This window comes from Malassezia restricta, chromosome VI, assembly GCF_003290485.1.
Source record: "Malassezia restricta chromosome VI, complete sequence".
In the NCBI taxonomy this organism is placed as follows: Eukaryota; Fungi; Basidiomycota; class Malasseziomycetes; order Malasseziales; family Malasseziaceae; genus Malassezia; species Malassezia restricta.
The window spans coordinates 612,653-625,847 of record NC_040198.1 but is presented as its reverse complement, the minus strand read 5'-3'; the positions used below and the strand labels follow the sequence as shown (position 1 = coordinate 625,847).

The window sequence follows — 13,195 nt, the reverse complement described above, 5'->3', positions numbered from 1 at the left end:
ATTTAGTCAGCCTGTATACCAAGTTGAGTTAAGAAGAGATAAGGTGTCAAAGATGGCATGCCGCCATATGATTGGAGAGATTCTCATCTGGTTCCTTGCCAAGCTGCGGGAAGCCTAGCTGATAATTTATTCAAGTACCTACAAGAAGCGACCTATGCGCATGTGCACATTCAAGCATTTATTCTCAAATGTGATTCGCTGATAGCATAATAGTTAAGGGCTAGAACAAATTATTGTGCGATGTAATGCAGGATGCCGAAGAAATACAAGCGAGGTACGCTGCATCAGGGTCACTCACTACATGAGCTGCTCCGGAACCTTCCAGCCCCACCATCATGTCTTCGCCGTATGACAGTGCGGCGGTCGATCGTCGTAAATGGACGCCGGAGGAAGACGCTCTTCTAACGATGGCCATGAACAACTTGCAGGATGTCAACGAGACCCGTTGGACCGAAGTCGCTGCCAGCGTGCCAGGGCGGTCTGCCAAAGCATGTCGAAAGCGTTGGGTAAATGGCCTCAATGAGCGTCTTAAGAAAGGAACATGGACAGCTGAAGAAGATAATCGTCTTCGTGAAGCCATTATGCATCTGGACAGTGACTGGGCTAGGATTGCAGAGTTTGTTGGCAATCGTTCTGGTGATCAATGCAGCAAGCGATGGCGCGAAGTCCTAGACCCAACAATCAACAAAGCTCCTTGGACAGCAGAAGAGGACCGGCTACTGGTAGAGTTTTATCATAAACATGGGTCTTGCTGGCAGATTATTTCAACATATCTCAATAATCGTCGTGCTTTGCAATGCCGGAATCGATGTTGCAAGCTATTGGGGCTGCATGCTCATCCTAGAAAGAAAGGAACTAGCGGCAATAAACAAAGCCCCTCTGCTCGTTCATTTTCCGCGTCTCCCAATATGATCCCGACACAAAATTCAGTAACAGTTTCATCCAGTCTCAATGTCATGGATATCAAAGACACGCGGAAGCTGGAAAGCGATGACCTATTCGAGCTAAACAGTCATGTCCCATCGACAATTTCTAATATGAATGCCACAGCTTGTGCATCCAAAGGCATAAATATGCTTGATATTAATGGTCAAACGGATCCATGTACGCCTGGTATTAGCGTCAATGGCGATATCCACAACAATGATGACCATGTAACAATAACTTACAACGATGTACATACAATGGGTTTTCTCGATGCTTGGAGCAAGGTTCAAGGTTATAGCTCTGCTGAACGCAAAGGTTTACCAGCTGCGCTCAATCTGAGTGAGAACACCACCTTCTACCCGCAAACCACATCGCCAACGGACTCCATATATTCATACCTTGACTCGACCGCCTCGTTACCATCAAGTACATTGACAACTCCCGGCGCAACAAGTCTTGATGGATTCTTATTAGACTCAGACTTTGGCCTTCACTCGATGGCTCAGCATACGATGCCTGAATCTAATGCGAAAGGCACCCTCAACAATAGATGGCTACATGACCCATTCGTGCCTTTGTCGGGGATTGGTTTTCACAATGATTGAATGTCGCGAACAGCGATCGTATAGAAATTCTAATGTAGTAAATGATATGTTTAATAATCCTCGCTGCAAAAAAATGCCAGGCAGAGAAAAATAGTAATTAAAAACTACCAAAACTAGAATGCAAGGCTAATCATAAAAATAAACAATTATCCATTAGTTCTATTTAAATTAAATCTAAAAAATATATTCAAAATATAAAAAGGGAATAATTTAATTTTAATCACATATGTATATTATCATTTGTTTAAAAAGTAACATATTTAAAATTAAAAACGACGTTCAATACAAATTTGAATAATTATTGTTATATTATTTCAATAAAATCATAATTACTATCATAAATCTTCGTTCAATTAATATCGTGAATAGATTAATTGGGAATATTAATTTAATGAAATTGTTTTATTTATATGAATTTCATGTTCGGCATAGTGTGAGTCAGATGACGTCAGCGTAGTTCGATCCCCCGTGGAGCGTTGCCTCTACATAACGGACGCACTGTTTTTATGGACATGGTTTGGTAGACCGTGGGTGCAATCGACTATCAGCTGGGTTCAACTTGCCACTGAATCGGTGATTCGCTCGTATTGAACATGAGACCTAGTCAGAGTCTCTATACCTCGCTAGTATCTGAATCAATAATGCTCGTGACGACTTGGACCTCTCGATGCATTCCATTTCCGAGTGCAATCGCTGCATTTGTTGCATGAATGCGTTTGATTGTCGCTTTGTTGATATGTGGTGTATAGTTTGGGGTATATGTTTCGTGTATCAATGAGTAGCAAGGAACCTATATATAAACTGAACAAGCAAAATATCTTGCTGGTACTCGTTTTAGGAGGGCGTGAACAAGAGATGACATGATACTAGCTGGACATGTTCATCAGGTCGCATGATCATTCTTCTCTGGTCAGGTGCTAGTTCATATTCCTTCCTCGAACCCCGCGTTCTTTTATCAGGCTGACAAGTAGGAAAGCAATGCAATGGTTTCTATGTGGTATTAGCTACAACCACGGCATCCACGTGGGATCCTGTAGGGCCAATTTGCTAGGGTGGCTAGCATAGTTGATTAAATCGAGGACGGCCTGGTTTACTGGGGTAATCGAGGCCTTATCCTGTCCAAAACGACAGGACATAAGACGAGCGCGCTTGACAACTTCAAATACATTTTGTCTGACAAGGTCGATGGTAGGCTCGAGATGCTTAGACTGGTGTTGCATGCCACTGAACCAGAACCGGACCTCATCATGAACAAATATACTCAGGTAGTCCTCTAGCCCGTGTTCAGACGAGGTCAAGGCTGTACCGAGAGCCATGAACGAGCTGGCCAATAGACCTTCAATACCGATAGGTCCGATAAAGTGCTGGATATTTGGACTTAGTCGGAATGGCGTTGGATCAGGGGACTTGAAGTGAGGAGCCTGCGGACTAAAAGTAGGGACCATATCAGACATAATCACCACACCGTTTGAGCGCGAAATGTGGATGCGACCTGGGTAGCGAGCGCTGATGAAGAGAATATACGTAAGGAACATGGTCGCTGCCATTTGCAAAGTGAATTGCTTGCGCATAATCCAGAGGTCCGATGGCGATGACATTGACATGGTCATGAACTGCGTGAGGATTTTATCGGAGATCATCTTGACACTGATTTCTTCCAGCAATTCCATGCGCAGGTTGGCAAAGTCGACGTTGGTTCGACGGTACGAGCCGCCATCCCAGGTGCTGCGCATCTTCTCGACCCAGGCGATGATTGGGTCATCCTTGCCGATACCCACTTGTTTACAGTGACGCTCGTAAATGTCTTGCATGCTGATAAACGATTCATCATACGTAAGCAACCGGAGTTGAGGCGAAATGGGCACGGCCGTAGGCACATTGAAGGTGAGGCCACGCTTGCGCGTCTGGATCTTGCGCTCGAGCACCGTGTTCAGGAGGCGAAGCAGCTGGAAGATGCGCTCCTCACGGCGACAGTATCGAGCCGACGGCAGTTGCACGGCGAATGAGTGCAAAGACCCCTTGTTACTCAGAATCGTAATGCGTCGGTTGCACATGCCATTGGAGCGTAGCAGGCCATATTCGGGTAGGAATCGGTTGATCCGCACAAAGTTTGAGTTGTTGTCCTCGAGGCGAAGGTACTGACCAGGAATCTCCACTTCATCGAATTTCTGATGCTGGAATTCCACGAGGTAGTGGGAACAGTGCTCGAGATGCTGGAGTCGCGGGCGCTTGTCGAGAGACTCCTCGTATCGGTCACGCCAGCGACGCAGACGAGCGACGTACTCGTGAAGATTCGGTTTGCTAGTCACGAAATCGCTCTCAAACGCCGACTTGAGTGGGCCAGGAGGCAGATTTTCTGCGAAGAGCGTCACGTTCATCTGGGACGTCTGTGGCAGCTGGCCATTGTCTGTCGTGAGCGGCGCACGGTGGATGTACTGCTGCAGCGCATCATTCAACAGAGCATTTGTGAGACGGTAAATGTCCTCGTCGTTGCTTGGCTTGAATCGCTGCTGAAGCTGCTCCGCCATATTCTCCATGGTCAGGGCCAGCAGAGGGAAGGCCGTCTTGAGAATGTTGAGAATTTCCTCCACATGGTCCGCTGGGAATCGGTGAGTGTTGGCCGGGTCCTTGTCCGCCTCGTCGTTCTTGGGAGCGTCCGCGGGTGCATCCTTGTTTTGTGCGCGAGCGGCACGCTGCGAGGCTGTGATACTATTGCGCTTCATAAGCGCAAAGTCTTCCTTGCTTGTACGCAGATAGTAGTACAGCGACTGCGGGAACGACTTGGCGATTTGCATGAGCAGCTTGCGGGCGAACTTGGACTGCCTGTGCGAGAGGAGCTGGATCAGCTGGGGAATAAAGGTGATCCAGTACCAGATGGGCGTCTCGCCGCTGTAGTTGTCGCAGGCTTGCCAGAGCGTGCCCTGAGCGTCGTCGCAGTTGAGCAGCCACAGGACGCGCACCAGAATCTTGCGTGCCTTGGCATTCTTGTACAGACCTGCGGCCTGTAGGTAGCAGCTGATGGCGTTCGCCGCGAGGTGCATGGACGTGGGTTTCTCGCGGAAGAGCCCATCGTTGTATCTGCCCCACTCGGTCCACGACTTTGGCAGGTTCAGGTCCATTTGGATGGCTGTGGCAAAGGCCTGGTTCGCCTCTTCGCTCATGCCGAGCTTGTTGAGGAACATGCCCTTGAGCGAGAAGAACTCGGCCTTTTGCGCAGCGGCAAAGAACATGAGGTTGGTGTTGTTGATCACATTCAGGCCCTGCGACAGTTCATGCGGTTTGTGGTAGTGGCACCGTGCCTGTTCCCGCAGTTTGAGGAACGCTTCCTGGATCTCGATGTTGGGCAGCGTATAGATCTTGGTAAGCGAACTGATACACACGTCGCCGAGGCCGTGCTTCCGAGCGACGTGCGCGAAGCGGTTGATGATCCATGCCGTCTCGTGGTAGCCGCGGTACGCGTACGAATTCGTCGACGAGCCGGGGCCTTCGTTCCGCTGGATCAGCGGGACGAGCGGCAGGTACGCCTTGTTCACGCTGGAAAACACATGCTGTCGCCACGCCACGAGGTCACTCCACGCATTGATGTCGTCCCACAAGTTCGGCAGCCGCTCGCGCCACGTCTGCATGAGCGTCTTGAGCTCGATGGAGCGGTGATTCAGGTTCGTCGCATTCGTGTGTGCAAGCGACGCAAACACCGTACTGACTTCCTGCAGCTCGACGAACTGCTGGAAGATCTGCAGGAGCGGGACGTGCGCTTGGGACACGTGCGCCGGGAGTGTGTACCACTTGTACAGAGTGAGCTGGATCGCCTCGTCACAGATGCGTCCGAAATCGGACGGCTTGTCGGGTGCTGCCTGCGACTTGAGCAGGGCGAGGTACGCCTCAAACACCTTGCGGCGCGGTGTGCTCATGACCTGCAGGCCTTCGAGCGAACGCTCGAGCGACTCGCGCTCCGCCGTCCAGTCCGAGAGGCGCCAGGCGCACTCGAGGGCCAGGTCGTCGTTGTGCTCGAGGCGCGCGAGATCTGCCATCAGGTCCCACTGCTGCAGCTCGAGAGCCGAGAGGACCCAGTGGTCGTCCCACAGCTGGTACTCGGCCTCCGTCAGAGGCAGGCCCGACGAGCGTCCCTTGACCTGCGCAGCCTCGTACAGCAATTGCGCCTCGGCAAAGCGCCCACTCTGTTCGTACGCGAGCGCCGAGTTCGTCTCGGGGAACATGCACCGCCGGCGCCACAGTCCGTAGAAGTAGTCCGCCTCGCTCAGCTCCGCATACGCCTCAGCGAGGGCGTCCTGCGTCGACTCACGCACCGCATCGTCGGCACGCAGCGCGTACAGCTGCTCCTGCAGCTGCTCCATCGAAATGTACCACGCCTGGAACGTCTTGCCGAGGTACTTGAGCACGTGGGGCGGCATTTCCAGGGCCGGGACACACGCCAGCGCACCACTCAGGAGCGACTGCACGACATTGGGCCGCGCGGCTGCCTGCTTGAGCAGGTGCTCATGCGTCGTGCATGCGATCAGCGCATGATTCAGGTCGAGCTGCAGCCGCTTGGGCGTCGTGCGCCATATGGCCGGGAAGAGCGCCTGCCACAGCGCGTCGGCAGCGTGCGCGTCGGCATACTGCAATGTGCGCACCGCCGACACAAACGACGCAGCCGTGCCGTGTCGCATCATCTGCGCAAAGGCATGGTCGCCTTCGTACGCCGCGCCGATGAGCGGCGGCGTCGTATCGACGGCCGCCAGGACGAGATCCAGCACCTGGTGCAGCCAGTAGTGCTCGGCCATCCACGACCAGTTTTGGTGGCCCAGCAGGTAGAGGACGCGCGCTGGGACGGACCGCGTCAGGGACGCGTCAAAGAGCGCGAGGAACTCGCGTCGCACGGCGACGTCCGCACAGCGACAGCCCATCAGGAAAGCCGGCTCGAGACGCGCGGTGAGCTCGGTGCGGGCGAGCGCAGGATCCTTGTAGATCGCGAGAATCAGAGCTAGAAACGCGGCGGCCAACGACGCCTCGCGGTCCTCGAAGCACAGCATCTTGACGAGGATGCCGGCCTTTTCCTTGACGGTCGGGAACGCCTCGCGAGACTCGAGGATCCACGTGCGCATCATCTCGAGCAGGAACGCGCACACCTTGTCACTCGGCGACTTCTCCACGAGCTGCACGACAGCGCTCAGGAACCAGCGCCGCTGGTCACCGAGGTGCGAAATGCGCGACCGGAGCAGCGTCAGGACACGAAGCAGGTGCGTCAGCGCCGCGTCGCCGCCATGGCCACTGAGGTGCTCCTTCGCGAGACGTGTCAGCGTCTTGATCAGCGGCAGCTGGTGCCGGTCGATCACGCCTGGATGCGTGTGGGACCAGGCGTCGAGCAGAGCCAGCGCAGTCGCGAGGCCCGTGCCGTTCTTGAGGCCCTCCGAGATGGCCGTCTCAGCCGCCGTGCTGAAAGCCCGGACGTCCTCGTTCTGTGCCGACTCGTCCTCCGTCGGCGGCAGAATCGAGCACAGCCGCATCAGGACGGGCCGCGCGGCGTCCAGCAGCTCCGTCTGATCGCTCGCGAGCGTCTTCTCCAGGAGCTTGTGGAGTTGCGCCGCGTGCGCCTGCAGCCAAGCCTCGTCTCGGCCGCGCGTGACGACATCCAGCGTCGCGAGTGCATTGGCGATCGGCCCGTGGTGCTGCTCGGTCACGTCGGTGTGAATGAGCGCGCGCTGCAGCAGCGCGAGGCGCACTTGGACGTCCTGCCAGGCGGGCAGCGTGTGCATTTTCTCGAGGAGCTCGAATGCGTGCTTCGTCACCTCGTTCGTCGCGATGGGCTCGAGTGACAGAGAAACGAAGCGAGCGATGAACCGCAGCGTCATGTCGCGCAGGTGCGCAGGCATCGTGTAGGACTCTGTCTTGGGGCGTTTGCGCGGCGATTCGCCGTCGCGGGGCGGCGTGTCCCACTGGAGGAGCAAGTCGACCATCTGGATCGCGAGCTTCTTGGTCTCGGCCGTCGAGCCACTCGCGAAGCCGAGCTTCGCGAGCGACGTGACCATGTGCGGCACAAACAGGTCGCGGCTCGGATAGAACAGGTCGGCGTAGCGCACGATGAGCTGCAGAATCGTGCACAGCTGCAGGGCATAGTGCCCCTCGTCGAGCAGCGTGCGCTTCGTCCACTTGACCCACAGCGGCGGCGACGTGCTGTCCGTGCTCGGCACACGCTCCGGCAGCGCAGGCACGAGGATGTCGAGCGCCCGGCGCACCAAGCCGCGGCCGTCGTTCGGCGGCAGGCGCAGCAGGCCGACGTACACCTGGCCCGTGATCTTGAGCGGGCTCTCGAACCGCTGCAGGAAGCGCGAAATCAACAGGTACGCAGCATGCTTCACCGTCACGTCTTCCAGCGGCAAGAACGACCACCCAAACTTGATCGCATCCATCTTGGTCGTGCTTTCCGCCGCGAGCAGATCCGCACTGTGCTCCAGGACGAGCGTGCTCATCTGCAAGAGCTCCACACGCAGCTCATCGTCACCATACACGCCCGCGCCATGCTGCACCTGCCGCCACACCTGCACGGCCAGCGCCTGCACAAGCTCGGGCGTCATGACCCGCTCCGTCGACGCCTCCATCACCAGCATCGGATTCACCATCACACGCAGCGCATACGTCTTTTGCACCGTCGGCACGCCCGGATCAGCCACCAGCTGGATACACTGCTGCACGAGCGCCCGCTTCGTCGCCACGTCGGCCCGCACACACGCCTGCTCGTACACAAAGCGCGTATGGTGTGTGGCGTCACGTGATGGTGATAAGGGGTAGAGGTCCAGGAGCGCCATGTACGCCTCGACGAGTGGCTCGACGCGCAGCGCCGCATGCAGGAGCGCCACGAAGAGCGGTGTGAGGCGGTGCTGCGTCGCGAGCACGTCGGCCTCGGTGCGCCGCAGCGCCTGCATCGCGGGCGTCGACCACAGCGCCACGAGGCAGTGGAGCACGCCGCGGTGCTGCGCGAGCCACGCAGGCTCGTGCTGGACGAGGGCCTCGATGAGCTGCAGCGCTGCGTACACGCTCTGGGTGTTGGAGGCGTCCGAGAGCAGCGGCAGGAGCAGGGTCTCGGCGCGGCGACTCAGCTCGCGGCGCAGCGATGCACCGCGCGGCGACTGCAGCGCCAGACGCAGCAGGCGGAACAGGCGCGGGTTCTGGAGCACGTCCGTGAAGCGTACGTGGCCGTCGCTCTCAAAGTAGTAGCGCACCGTGTGCTCGCTAAAGTGGTCGAGAAACAGCGTGAGCATGTCCGTGAGCGGCGTCGGGCCGCTGCGGCGCAGATGCGACTCGATCTCAGCGACGTACACGAGCAGGCGCGGCAGGAACTGGTAGGCGGTGTCGGGCAGCAGATGGAACACGCGCACGATCGCCGTCAGAATACGCAGCTTTTCGTGCGTGTCGAGCGGCCCCGCGGCCGCGCGACGCAGCATCGCAGGCTCAGCGAGCGCCGACAGGTGATCCAGCAACTTGATGCCGATCTCGACCTTGAAGTAGTTCGTCAGCAGCTGCAGCAAATGCGCGAGGCCATCGAGACCCGCACTCGTGAGCCGATGGCGGTCCGCGAGCGTCATCAGAATCGGCTGCAGCCCACTGCGCAGCAGGTCCTTCGGCAGCTTGCTCTGCTGCGCCAGCGTCGCTTTCAGCGAGTCGTACGCGACCGCCACGACCTCCTCCGACGACGAGTACAGGCACTTGAAGTACACGGAGATGATGCGCATGCGCATCGCCACATGCTCCTGCGTCTGGAACTCAGCACACTGCATCGCCGCCGCCAGCAGCTGGATCGCCACCACCCGCAGCTTCGTCACCGCCAGCATGTTCTTGTACAGCGTCACGCGCCCCACGAGCGCCTGGTCATCGGCGTCCGCGAGCGCCAGCGCCTCGGTCAGCACACGGAAGAGCTCCTCGTTGAACGCCGGCAGCGGCCGCGGCAGCTGCAGCGTGTACCGCACCGCATCAATGTGCCCAATCTGCATGCCAAACGGCAACGCACGCAGCGGCTTCGTAAAGATCGGCAGCAGCAGCCGGTCCCGCTGCGGCTCCAGCAGGTCCGTCACCGTGCACTCCGTGAGCCGCGCGAGCCGCTCCAGCGACGCCTGCGTCGCCTCTCGCGCCATGTCATTCGCACACGACAGCTCGGGAATCAGGATGCCAACGAGCCACCGCAGATGCGGCGACGCCTCCGCATACACACGCGCCGCGCGACTCGTGCTCTCGTCGTGCGCCGGCGCACGGCCCGTGTACGCCTGCTCCAGCACCTCGTACAGCGTCGCGCGGATCCTGTCGACCCCACGTGGCGGATCACTCGGCATGTCCTTCAGCATGTACAGCAGCGCACGCACCATCTCCAGCTGGTGATCGGCGACCCACGCCTTGCCGAGCGACGCGCGGCGCACCAGCACATCCATGCCGAGCCAGCCACCCAGCCGGCGGTGCCAGTGCGGCTCATAGCACCGCGAGCAGAACGACGACGCCAGCGCATGCATCACCGTGTGCCCCAGACGCGCGCGCGTCGACGGCACAGTCTCACACGCCGCCAGGAACGCATGCACAATCGATAGCAGAAGGCTCACCTGCGCCGTGTCGTCGCGCATGCCCGACCCATCAATCGCATGCGCCAGCGCTTCCAGCATCACGAGCGTCAGCGGCAGCAGATGCCGCTGCGACACGCCACTCGGGCCCGGCACCTCGCGCGTGATCTCCATGTGCAGGCAGTGCGCATACAGGCCCTGCACAAAGTCACGCACGCCGTCGATGTCGTCGTGCGACGCCGCACGGAACAGGCCGAGTGTGACGCGCCGCAGCTCGGCCCGCTGCTCGTGGTCACTCGCCTCATGCACCAGCATCGCCGCACTCGCCGTGAGAATGTCGTACGCCGCGCGGTGATGCGCCGCGTCAGGATCCTGCACCCGCAGCAGCGCCATGTCAATCGCAGGCAGCAGCGACACGCGGTCGACCGTGCCATGCAGCACCAGAGGCAGCGTCGGTCGCGCACCACTCTGGTACGCCAGCACCGGCGGCTGCTGCAGAAAGCGCCGGTTCCGCCCGCCCAGCTTGCCGAGAATCCGCATCGTCGTGTGCGAGTGCTGGTGGTGGCTGTACGGCAGCGGCTTCAGATGCGTCCACAGCGCCGCCATAATGTCCTGGATGTACGGCTCCATGATCGGATCCAGAAACTCCTGCGTCAGATTGTCGATACACAGCTCCAGCGTGCGCAGACCCTGGCTCACAAGCTCACTCGACGAGCGCAGCGCCAGCACCAGCGGCCGCATCAGCTGCCCCAGGTACGGCAGCAGCACACTCAGCCGCACAGGCACCGTCAGACACAGATCGACAAACAGGTCCTGCTCGCCCGGCTCGGCCGCGTCCAGCAGCAAGTTGAGCTTCTCCAGCAGCACAGGCAGCAGCGGCAACACATCCTTGTACAGCAGCTCAAAGCGCCCGCCACCGATGCTGCGGAACAGCGCACGCAGCAGCAAAAAGTAGTTCGTCGGCTCCTCGGCCCGCGACGCACACTTCAGCGAGTGCATGATCAGGTGCGTCAGATGCGGCTCCAGCACCGCCTCATTCTCCTCCGGGAAGATGGTCACGGCCATGAACGCCATCTTGAACAGCCGCAAACTCACAGACGCCAGCTTCTTGTCCGGCGTGCCCAAGTCCTCCAGGCGCGCCACCAGAAACTTGAGCAGGATCTCCACAAAGCGACGCGAGACCGCATCGTTCGACAGCAAGTTCTGCGGTATGCCCAGCAGCGCCGGCGCCCTCAGGATCTGCTCAAACAGGAACGGCAGGTGCGCCGTAAACACCTCGTGGAACGTCTCGGGCGGCAGGTCAATGATGATGCTCGTGAACAAGTCAATCATGTCCTTCTCCTCACGCCCATCGCGCTGCGTCTGAAGCATGCAGCACTGGATGCCACCAACAAACAGGCGGCCCATCACCTCGCCATCCGGCTCAGGAATGCCGCGGTGCTTGAACACAGTCATGAGCGTCTTGAAGCCAAAGAGCAGGTTGCGGAACAAGAAGCGCGCATTCTTCATCGGATCAGCCACATGCTCCAGCACCGCCAGCGACGACTGGATCAGCTTGGCCTGCTCAATCTGCACGGCATGCTCCGTCGCCGGGTCGTTGAGCGGCTCCTCGTCCTCGCCGTGACCCCGCATCTGCCGCAGGTCCTGGCCAAGCTGGTGAAGCTCCGGCAGCTTGTCCAGAAACGTCGTAAAGATGCCCTGCAGCATCGCCACAGAGCGATCCGCATGCTTCACAATAATCGTCTCGACCAGATTCAATAGCAGCTTGACACACATCGTCTGGATACTCGGCGCCAGCGTCGGGTCATGCAGCAGCTGCGCATGCAAATTGATCACACGCGTAATCTGCTCCGTCGTGAGCTCCTGCCGCACATGATGCATCAAATCAGCCAGCATACTCACGACCAGCGGCCGCTGCAGCTCCCGCGTCGTGATGCCCGTGCCCAGCAGGACACGCTCATCCAGCAGCGTGTCGATCTGCCCGACAAAGTGCTCACGAAAGTCCGTGGACAAAATGTGCCGCGTCGCCACCAGCAGCTCCTTGCGCGTCACCGCATTTTCCGGCGGGCAGTCCTTGAGGAGACGCACATTCACCTCGGGCAGCAGGTGCGCATACTGCCGCACGATCGGCGCTGAGCCACGTAGCACATACGCTAGAAACGACATCGTCTTGACCTGCGTCGTGACCATCTCGCCGAACAGCGCCCGGTTCTTGATCCCCGGCGCTATGCCCACAAAGATCTGCCCCCGCTGCCGTGCCGCTTCGTGCGCCTGCCGCTGCGGCAGTGCCTGGAGCGTAAGACAATGCTCGAAAATCAGCGGAACAAACACGTTGATCGACGCATTCACAACATGGCGGTACGTCTGGAAGATCAGCACAATCGCAATGGGGCACTCCGTCAGCACCTTGAAGCTCTGGCTGCTCTTGAGCAGCGTGCGCGGCGACGAGCCCTCGCTCTGCTCCGAGAGCGCAAGGAGCGCGTCGCCCTCGCTCGGCGCGCCCACCGCCTTACCCGGCGTCTGCTCCGTCCCAAACGCCTCGGCCACCGCCGAGCGCATATTCAGGTAGAGCTTTTGCACGAGCTCCAGAAACGGCTGCACCTGCGACTGGAGCACCGTCTTGAACGACCTGTGCAGATCGATAATCACCTTGAATGCGAGCGTCGCATTTTCCTCGTTATCCTCCTGCACCGTCTTGAGCATGACTTGCATCAGGCGCTCGACATGCGGTCGCGCCGCGTCATGCTGTGGGTAGCGGTAGATCGTTTCAATGAGGCCGTGTCGAAGGCGCTGCTCAGGTGCATCAGACACGAACGCACATGGCGTTCGCTCCAGCAAGTCCATCTGCACCGGAAGCACCGCATTCAGAAAACTCGTATAGTCCACATTCACATACACTTCCACCATCTCCTTGATCTCCGCCACCACATTCGCTTTCACACGCAGATCCGCATTCGGATCCGCGAGACACTTGGCAAAATCCGCCGCGTCAGGCGGCATCGTCGACGCACGCGCGCCTTCCGCACCGCCAGCACTTCCCATTTCCTGCCGGCGGCGACGCGTGTCTCGTCGTCGTCGTACGCCCTCTTCTCGCCCTCACAGGCCAGCCGCCTAAGGAGG

General features: G+C 58.5%; 2 protein-coding genes across 2 annotated transcripts; one reads left to right on the top strand and one right to left on the bottom strand.

Annotated features, from left to right (window-relative positions):
• Positions 1 to 335: 335 nt before the first annotated feature.
• Positions 336 to 1,532, top strand: MRET_3735 (DNA-binding protein; the record flags this gene model as incomplete). Its single annotated transcript, XM_027630362.1, has 1 exon — positions 336 to 1,532. The coding sequence occupies one exon, from the start codon at positions 336 to 338 to the stop codon at positions 1,530 to 1,532; it is 1,197 nt and encodes a 398-aa protein (XP_027486061.1).
• Positions 1,533 to 2,536: 1,004 nt separating this feature from the next.
• Positions 2,537 to 13,117, bottom strand: MRET_3734 (transformation/transcription domain-associated protein; the record flags this gene model as incomplete). The annotated part of the gene is made up of 1 exon (XM_027630361.1): positions 2,537 to 13,117. The coding sequence occupies one exon, from the start codon at positions 13,115 to 13,117 to the stop codon at positions 2,537 to 2,539; it is 10,581 nt and encodes a 3,526-aa protein (XP_027486060.1).
• Between the last annotated feature and the right edge of the window lie 78 nt (positions 13,118 to 13,195).